Source organism: Brachypodium distachyon, chromosome 2, assembly GCF_000005505.3.
Source record: "Brachypodium distachyon strain Bd21 chromosome 2, Brachypodium_distachyon_v3.0, whole genome shotgun sequence".
Lineage (NCBI taxonomy): Eukaryota > Viridiplantae > Streptophyta > Magnoliopsida > Poales > Poaceae > Brachypodium > Brachypodium distachyon.
Window position 1 is genome coordinate 37,787,275 of NC_016132.3, and position 9,377 is coordinate 37,796,651.

General features: G+C 44.7%; 1 protein-coding gene across 1 annotated transcript; it reads left to right on the forward strand.

Moving 5' to 3' along the window:
• Window positions 1-2,120: 2,120 nt before the first annotated feature.
• Window positions 2,121-3,504, forward strand: LOC100842843 (putative WUSCHEL-related homeobox 2). Its single transcript, XM_003566593.4, has 2 exons — window positions 2,121-2,889; window positions 3,025-3,504. Exons 1-2 carry the CDS (start codon window positions 2,281-2,283, stop codon window positions 3,241-3,243), a joined length of 828 nt encoding a protein of 275 aa, XP_003566641.3. The 5' UTR covers window positions 2,121-2,280; the 3' UTR covers window positions 3,244-3,504.
• Window positions 3,505-9,377: the final 5,873 nt, after the last annotated feature.

Consider the following 9,377-nt stretch of genomic DNA (forward strand, 5'->3'; position numbering starts at 1 on the left):
AATGAATTAGCATGCCTCGATCTGACTATATGGCTGTGTTTGCGAAAAGCAAGGGGTACGTACGACGGCCGGCCGTTAGTTAAGTAGCTGTCGTGTGGTCCATTTTAAGCACTAGTTTCTGGCCGCTTAACTGCTATTTATGGTATGCGCAGCAGCTCCTCCCTATCTCTGAGTGTGCTTAATTTTGTTTGTCAGTCTGAGAGTAATTAACTATCTGATACAGTACAACATCCGGTTCAATTAAACTCTACCGACACTACTGATCCTGCCCGGCCGCAACCTCTTCTCTTTTTCTATATAAAACTAAATTAGCACAACATGTAGTCCCTCAGATCCATAATAATTAAATATACAGTACGTACGTAATCATATAATTTATGTTTGTTCTGGTCTCACCGATTTTTGTCAAATCAAAACCATGATGTACTCCAGTTCTAAAGTGGTGAAATTAAATCTTTATAGAAGTAAAAGAATAAACAAGGAGCTAGTAGTTCTGAAAAGAAAAGGAAACATGATCTAGACTCCAGGTGTAATGATTAATTAATGATAAGACTTTTTGCTCGATCACTCCGAATTAATCTACTAGTAGCAATGTAGTAGGAGTATTTTCCAACATGATTCGAAGACTGAGTAGTACGCCCGCCAAAAGACAAATTTAGGGATGGAGAGAACCAAAGAAAATTTTGCTTCCAAGAAAAAGGCAGAAATCTATGCATTTCATCCTCGAGTAAAATTTCTGTTAGACTATAATATTATAATCTGACAATAATGACATAGGGAAAAAAATACTCAAAGCTCAATTCGCTTTTATATTTTTAGATTTATCATATTAGGAGTAATTATTTGGACGGAACGAGTATAGTCGCGGTATACTACGGAGAGTACCGTATAAGTATCTCCTCGGGTAGCTATTGACGCGTGCATGCAGCTACGTGGAGGTACGTAAAGACGTCCGTAGAGCTACTAAAGCCTATCCTACCCTATGCATGCAGAAGTAAAAGGCCCCAATTAGTCAGCCCTTTGCTCCAAGGACGGACACGTACGTACCCACTGGCACAGCATGCAACCCCGGCGGGGTGCATGGGCGTGCCGCGTTTAGTGGGGTTGGCAGACGCCGGGCCTTGCATGCGTGCAGACATCATCGCCTCATAATTAATCACACGTCCTTCAATTCTTCTCCTTCTTCCTTCTTTTTCTTTCACGAAACCCGAGACGGATCTCCAGAATCCGACGTGTAATTCCGCCCTCTAATTAATTAATTAGCCCTCCAGCTAGCTACTGCTGTTCGTTCTCTCTTCGCTCACTCCTCTGGAGTAGTAGGTCTGTCTGAGATGCACTGGCACGCAGAGTGTGACGAGGCCGGGGAATCAGAGGAAGAAATGCTACGAGTAAATAAGAATCGAGCTCTAAGATACGGAAACATTCAAGGCGGTTAATGAATTCTGCAGTGGAAATGAAAAATTAAAGGAGGCATTTTCTATACATGATTGTACAGGGCAGTATATATCAAGTATATAACAATCGAATTACTCTAGATGAGCGTCATTTGAAGTTGACCGTAGATATAGATTAGCTCGTGCATGTACCGTCTATATATTTCGTCAGCGACATGTATACGACATATATACGGCATAAGATTAACTGCACCTCACATGCATGTGCATGGATCTCCGGACGCATGAAACATGTACCCCTCTGGCATGTATATTCTGCGCGCGCGTGACAATACAGAGACACGAATCGTACGTACGTGTGTAATACCACGTACGTATATGATGTACCAGGAATGACAAATAACGACTCTCTGCCTCTAGCTACACGTACATACGTACATAGGGACCATGCAAAGAACAAGAAAGCAGAAACCAAACTGTGTCTGAGAGAAAACGATCGAGATCTGACACGGCCGGCCACCATCATGGTGCAATCGATTCTATAATCACGAAAAATCCTTCCTGCAACAGTACACCCTCCATCAATGCACGCCCGGCTAGCTTTCCTCCTCTCTACAGTACAGTAGCTTCTTTACACACTCTCTATCGATCTTATCTTCTCTCTCTGTGTCTAGCTAGATTCTCTTTCCTTCTCTCCCTAGACACGGCCGATATAAACCCCCCACCCCGGCCATTGCCTTTGCCACACACCAAGGGAGCAAACCAACCAACAAACAAACTCCAATCCCTTCTTCTTCTCCATCCATCCATCCTAGATTCCTAGTACACCTTTTGTCTCTCCACCACCCAACAACACACACAGACACAAGCTAGAGCTCCAACCAAAATGCCAGCGGCGGCGGCAGTGGCGGCGGTGTCGTCGGCGGCGGCGACGGGGACGACGCGGTGGTGCCCGACGGCGGAGCAGCTGATGGTGCTGGAGGAGATGTACCGGGGCGGGCTGCGCACCCCGAACGCGTCGCAGATCCAGCAGATCACGGCCCACCTGGCCCACTACGGGCGGATCGAGGGGAAGAACGTCTTCTACTGGTTCCAGAACCACAAGGCCCGCGACCGCCAGAAGCTCAGGCGGAGGCTCTGCATGACCCACCACCTTCTCTCCTGCGCCGCCGCCGCCGCCGCGGTCCAGCAGGCCCAGCACCACCACTACTACGCTGCCGCTGCCGCTGCAGGGCAGTTTCTTGGGGGCCCAGCTGGAGGAGGAGCCGGGCATCCCATGGCCCAGCAGCAGCAGCAGCAGTACTACTCGGCGGCGTCGGCAATGGCGTGCCCTGCCGGCGGCTTCGACCAGCACCACTACCAGCTGCTCCCGGCGTCGCCCATGGCCGCCGCCTGCTACCCGGCCCAGCTGCAGCCCAGCAGCCGATGCGCCGGCGGCGTCTCTCCGGTGCCGGCGCCGGCCCAGCCCAACCAGTTCTTGCAGTACCAGCAGCAGGTAACTACTCCCTCCTATCTAATCAGAGGGAGTAGCTAGGAAACACATGCCACATTGTCCAATTACTTCAACTGAGTTGTTTGACTAGCTTGTTTTACTGATGGGTTACAATTAATTGTGAATGAATGGATGCAGGGAGGAGGGTCGCCGGAGTTCTCGCTGGGGAGGCTGGGGAGCTTCGGAGTGGTGGTGGACCAGGAAGAGGCCGACACGTGTCGCTCGGGATACGACTACCAGCAGCAGCTGGCCGCGGCGAGGATGGAAGCAGCAGAGACGACGTCCTTCTGCAGGCCGCCGCTGAAGACGCTGGAGCTCTTCCCCGGAGCCTCCGTCAAGGACGAGCAGCTCGCCTGATTAAAATTACTACTCCTAGCTTAGCTCAGCTCATCGGTGGATCCAAGCCGTACCTTGCACGCGCGCACGCATCGTAGCGTAGCGTAGCTAGGTAGCCGCGATATATCTCAATTTGTACTACCAGCTAGCAGTGGCCAGTGGAGAAGTACGGTTGATGTCTCTAGCTTAATTAGCCGCAAAATTAATTAATGCATGCTGCTGTGTACGTACGTAATTTCCATCCATTTTTAATTTAATTAGTCAAACAGTTACTACTACTAATTCGTATCACTATCAACTAGGATAACTAATCCCCTCTTTCTCTCTCTCTCGATCCCTTGGTTGCGATTTGGGTCATTTGAATCGGAGTAGACTGTAGCTAGCTTGCGTAGGAGCTAGGAAGCCAAGTGCATTGATTGGTTAGTGAAGTGATCGACATAATGGAATGTGAAGGTAGCGAGAGTGGCCGGCCTGCCGGCTTCACGACCTAGCTCTGGCCACTAGCTAGGTACTACTCTAGTACTTGGAGGAGCAGTACGTACCACAAGTTTGAGCTTAAAAAATCATTAATGGAGTACTACATGTAAGAAGTTCGAATTAAAGGAACCAAAAACATGATAAAAGACCCCACTGCAAGAGGCCTAGGCGTCGGGTTATAGAAATTAAAATACCCTTCCGTCCCAAAATTAACTGACGTCAATTTGTATAGATCGTCAGTCAATTCGGGACTGAGGTATTAGTATTTTTGCTTACTTGGAAGAGACGAGAGACAAGAGTGATCAGCTGCAGCACAAGCTTTTTCTAGGAACTGTGTGAATGTGAGATTTGTGCCTACTCCAGTATTGACTACCTATGGTCTAATTATTAGACTAACAATAAATGCCATGACAATAACATGTATACCACTCATTCCGTACGTAATTACTTTAATTAGTACTAAGTCTGACGGAAGTAATACGGGTCGAAGGGAGTAATTATGTAATTTGCTGTAAGTGGCATAGAGCTTTTCAGGATGTTGACCCAGGCAGATGTCAACTAAAACCAGCTCGTTTTGCCTTGCCCACCCCAAACTCTCTCTGACCTCTCTTTCTCTGCGCGCGCTGACTATCTCATCAATAAAACCGACTTACACTGTGACAGAGTGAAGTAATTAACTGTACAATTAATGGCGACCTGAGCTCGGAGATAGACGAGCATGCAGCTAGCTAGAGGAGCCACTACCACAAACTGATATATCACTGTTGGGCGACTTCTATTCCTGTCGGGCCCGAAGCCGGCCGACAGGAATATAAGTATTCCCTGTCAGGAATTACATGGCACACAGGAGAACAAAACATTTTCTTGTCGGTCGGCTCGAAACACACAGAAAAATATATATTCCTGTCGGGCAACTGTACAACGACAGGAATATAATCTCCTCCTGTCGGTTTTTTCGCCAGGCTGACAGGGAAATCTTCTATTGCTGTCGGGATTTTTTTCTGGCCGACGGGAATATGTATTTTCCCGTGGGTTGGATACCGATAGGAATAGGAATTGAAAATGTTTTTGAAACTTTTGACTTACCAAATGGTTCAAGGTAAGTCGAACTTAGAGTTCATCTCTTCTATCCAATAACTTTCGACACATTTTTCATCGTTGGATATAGTATGATTTGGCCCTATAGTGTAACATAAGAATCGCATAGAAGGTTGTAAATGTGCTAAATTTAATTTTTATTTGGTACCATTTGTATAAAATAATGTGTTTATGATTTTCTGAAACTATTCAATGGAAGTATTGTATAAAAGAATTACCAAAAATATTATTCCAAAATTTATAAATCAATGTACTAGCAAGAATTGGTTTGATTTAGTCACATATATGAAATAATATACTACACGGTCTTTATAAAACAAGTGTAATCTTTCATTTTGATTTTCTATTCTTGTGAACATAGATGACACGCACAGGAATATATATTTGCCTGTCGGCGACACGCACAGGAATATGTGTTTCCCTATCGGGCAGTTGCGGGCCTGATAGGGATGTTTAGTCACGAGGCAAGATCCCACGCTGAGCCCAGGCGTAACAATTCCTCCCGACTCAAATCCATTTTTTTACCAGGCTCTCTCTCCCTTACCCTAGATTCCTCCCGACTCCCTCCCTCACACTCTCACTCCCCACTCCCTCCCGAGCCGCCGCCGCTCCCCACATCAGCCCGCCTCCGCCCTCCTCCCCCGGGCGCCGGCCTCGCCTCTCTCTCTCCTCCACCAGCCTCGTCTCCGCTCTCCTCCGCCGTCCCCGCCTCCCCATCGTGCCGCCCCCCACCTCCCCATCGCGCCTCCCTGCCTCTCCTCCACCGGCCCCGCCTCCCCATCGCGCCCCCTGCCTCCCCTCTCCTACCTCGTCCGGTGCTCACACCTCCTCCCCCACTCATAAAATTTGGCGTCCCGGAATTCCCCTGTCTCCCCAGATCTGCGTCCCGGAATGGAGCAGCTGCATGGTGCAGTCCACCTCCTCCCCCACTCGTAAAATTTGGCTGTAAGTACTCCTCCTTCTCTTCTAAATTTTGTGTTATACACACCACGGATGGTACTTGTACTAGAAATTAAGTTCAATCCGACATCCGAAGAGGAGCAAGGCAGCTGGATTAGGTTTTTCTCTGGTCAAGCAGTTTGGGAAGGGAGACGATAGGCAACAGGTGTGATTTTTCACTTTTGACTTGTCTGCGGTTAATTTTGATTCTGTTATGTATGATGTGCAATGGTTGACAGTAGCATTGAACTGTTTGAATTAATGTTTTAAACACAACAATTGGTAAATGGCGGACCGGGCTTGGTTGTATAATGGTTGGCATCATGATAAAATTCCCGATAATGAATGGATTGCAGAAACTGGTCGATTCTTGAATCACGCTTTCTCTTTGCCTAGTGTAGTTCAAGATGGTAAAATTAAATGTCCATGCCGCATCTGTAGAAATTATTTCAGAGGAACTAGGGACAGTGTAGAGACCCACTTGTTCAAAAATGGATTTAAGGAAAGGTATGAAAGATGGTCTGAACATGGGGAGAGGTTTGTTGCTAACAGTAGTGGATTAGTGCCAATACATCATTCATGTGATGACATTGACCATATGGATGATATGGTAGCTGACATTGGTAATACCCATCATCAACTAATGGAAGAAGAGCCAAACCCCTCAGCTAAGGCATTCTATAGGATGTTAAATAGTGCTGATGAATTAGTCCATGAGAAAACAACACACACTGAACTATCAGTTGTATCTCGTCTCCTAGAAATGAAATCATGATTCAATATGTCAGCTTCAAATTATGATTGCTGCATGAAAATCTTGCATGAACTGCTGCCTCCAGAATCTAATTTTTGTGAAAGCTTCTACTGTTCAAAGAAACTTTTAGAGGGCCTTGGGATGCCACATGTGAAGATTGATGTGTGTAGGAACTTATGTATGTTGTACTACAAAGACAATTTGCATAAAGAGAAATGTGACTTCTGCAATGAAGCACGCTATCAAGAAGGCAAGAATAAGACCCTTTCAAAGTGCTGCGACACCTCCCTCTAAAGCATAGACTACAAAGGCTTTATGCACATAAGGACATACGAAAACTCATGCAGTCCTACTCTACTTCGAATTCTGATAAGATGGTCCATCCATGTGATGGTGAATCTTGGCAAGATTTTGATAAGGAATTTGAGGTGGAGTTTGGGAGTGATCGTAGAAATGTGCGCCTAGTAATATCAACAGATGGTTTTACACCTTACAGTTTAGGTGCTGCTCCTTATACATGTTGGCCAGTGTTTTTATCTCTTGAAGCCAGAGTACATTTTCCTTAGTCTTGTTATACCTAGTCCTGATCACCCAAGGAAGAATTTAGGTGTCTTGATGCAACCATTAGTTGATGACTTGTTGGAATTGTGGGCCGAGGTTGATACATGGGATGCTTCGTAGGCAAGAACTTTCCAATGAAGGCAACGTTTCTATGGTCAGTTGTAACATCCCAGAATTTTCCAATTTTAGAATGTTAAATAAAATAATTATTTTAATTAAAATATTGGCTTTGGAAATGTTTTGGTTGTGAATTTCTGAAGGATTTGAAATTTTTGGGACTTATTTAAATTTTTCCACACCATGTTTGAATATTCAACAAAAGAGTGGATTAATATGAATATCCAAATTATACAACATGGTTGGGAACATTTATGTAAGTTCAAATTTATTCTATTTTGGACCCATATGCATCTTATGATTTCCACCGAATTATTCTTTGCATCTAAATAAATTCTACGTTCTTTTTGAAGGATTTACTAGCACACTAAGTTTCCAATTTGGATGCCATGACCATTTGAGAGCATCGTTGGAATATTTGAATCAATTAGAAATAATTTTCGATATTTATTTAAATGTTAAAGAAAGAAAATAATATGAATTTCCCAAGTATATGGTTGGAAAACATATGTAATGATTCACCTATGTTTTTCTCAATATTTGCTTTGTCGTGTTCATTTTGTTTCCGAGAGAAAACTATCAAATATTCGAGAAGAGGATAACGTGACATCCTTATGTGCAAATGTTATTCCAACATTTATTCCGTCGTTGAGAGTGGGATAACGTGCGATGGTTTACATGATTTGTGATTTTGTGTTATAAAGCTATTTGGGAATATAGTGAACCATGTAATTAATATGAGATTTTATTTGGAGTTCAACCCAATGGGTATTTATCTAAGAAAGGGTTTTAGTGCAAAGTATGCCAATCCAATATTTTGTTGGAGTTTAAACTAATTTATGAAACAAAGGTTTCATAATAGATTTCAAAATCTATTTTATGTATTACTTATAAAGCCCTAATGACATTTATATAAGCAAAAGTATTTTTACTTATTTTATTTTGAAATGATTCAAGTCCCAAAAGTTCACATTTTGGAGGATTTGAATTTACAAATTTACTGGAGTTTATTTGGACTTATTTAGAGTTTGGAATCAAAAGTTATTAATAAAAACAGAAATGGAAAAAAAGAAAAAGAAAAAAAAAGAGAATGGACAGACCCAATTGGGCCGGCCCATCTCCACCGAGCGCCCGAGCCACGAGTGCTGGTTCTTCCTCCTCTGCACGGAAGGAAATCCCTCTTTCCATATTTTCTTTCTTCGATTTCTTTCCTTCCCACACGTCTCTCTTCAAAAGAAAACCACCCCAGCAATCCTCACCATCCCGGGAACCCATTCAGGAAATCAATTTGAAGTTTCCTCTCATAATCGCAGTTTCCAAAAGAGGTGCTCCGAATGCCGGCCGACAACATCCCGCGCCCGATCTCCCTCCTCGGCCACTATAAAAGGATTCCAAGCACGTCACTTTGAGCCTTTGCCTCACCTCTCCCATTCTTATGTAGAAAGTTTGCCCTCAAAACCTCTCTACAGCCGGCTACGTCGACGTCTTCCTCCACCGGTCACCGCCACCATTGTTGCCGGTGAGATCACCCCAAACCTCCGTTCTTCGATTCCTTTCACCGGTAAACTCATGTGACCCTTACGTACCTTTGTGACAAGATTTCGTGACCTCTTGACGCCATTGGCCGCGCCGTCCCCGACCCCATGCCAAAGCCGCGCCCGGAGCTCCGCCCGTCGCCGTCCAGAGACGCCCTCGACCTCGAAAACCGCGTCACGGTGTCCGCCTCGACGTATTCCACGGCCCCATCGAATCCTACGTCGACATCATCGCCGTCCTCCTTCAACTCTGGCGAACTCCGTGTCTTTTCCGGTGAGCAACTTTCAGCCGCAGCAGTTTTGATTAGCCATGTTTAGAAGCCCATATCTTTTGATCAGTGTATCATTTTTGGCCGAATCTTTCCTTTGTAGTTAGAGCACGTCCACCTCTCTAGACCAGACCAGATTGTATACCCCGTCTCCATGATCTTCAGTACGGCATCTTCGTTGGAAATTGCTGTTCACAGTATGCTGTTTCTGGATTAGCCACATTTCGAAATTAATATAAATTGTTCCATTGATCCGTTTGGTTCCAAACCTTCTTTATATCATCAATTAGATCATTTTCTACACATTAGTGTACATCTTGCACAATTTAGGATTCATCTACAGAGGTGCATCTTCAATCAAAAGTCGTATCTGTTAACACTGTCACATTAGTTAGCCTTCCGGAA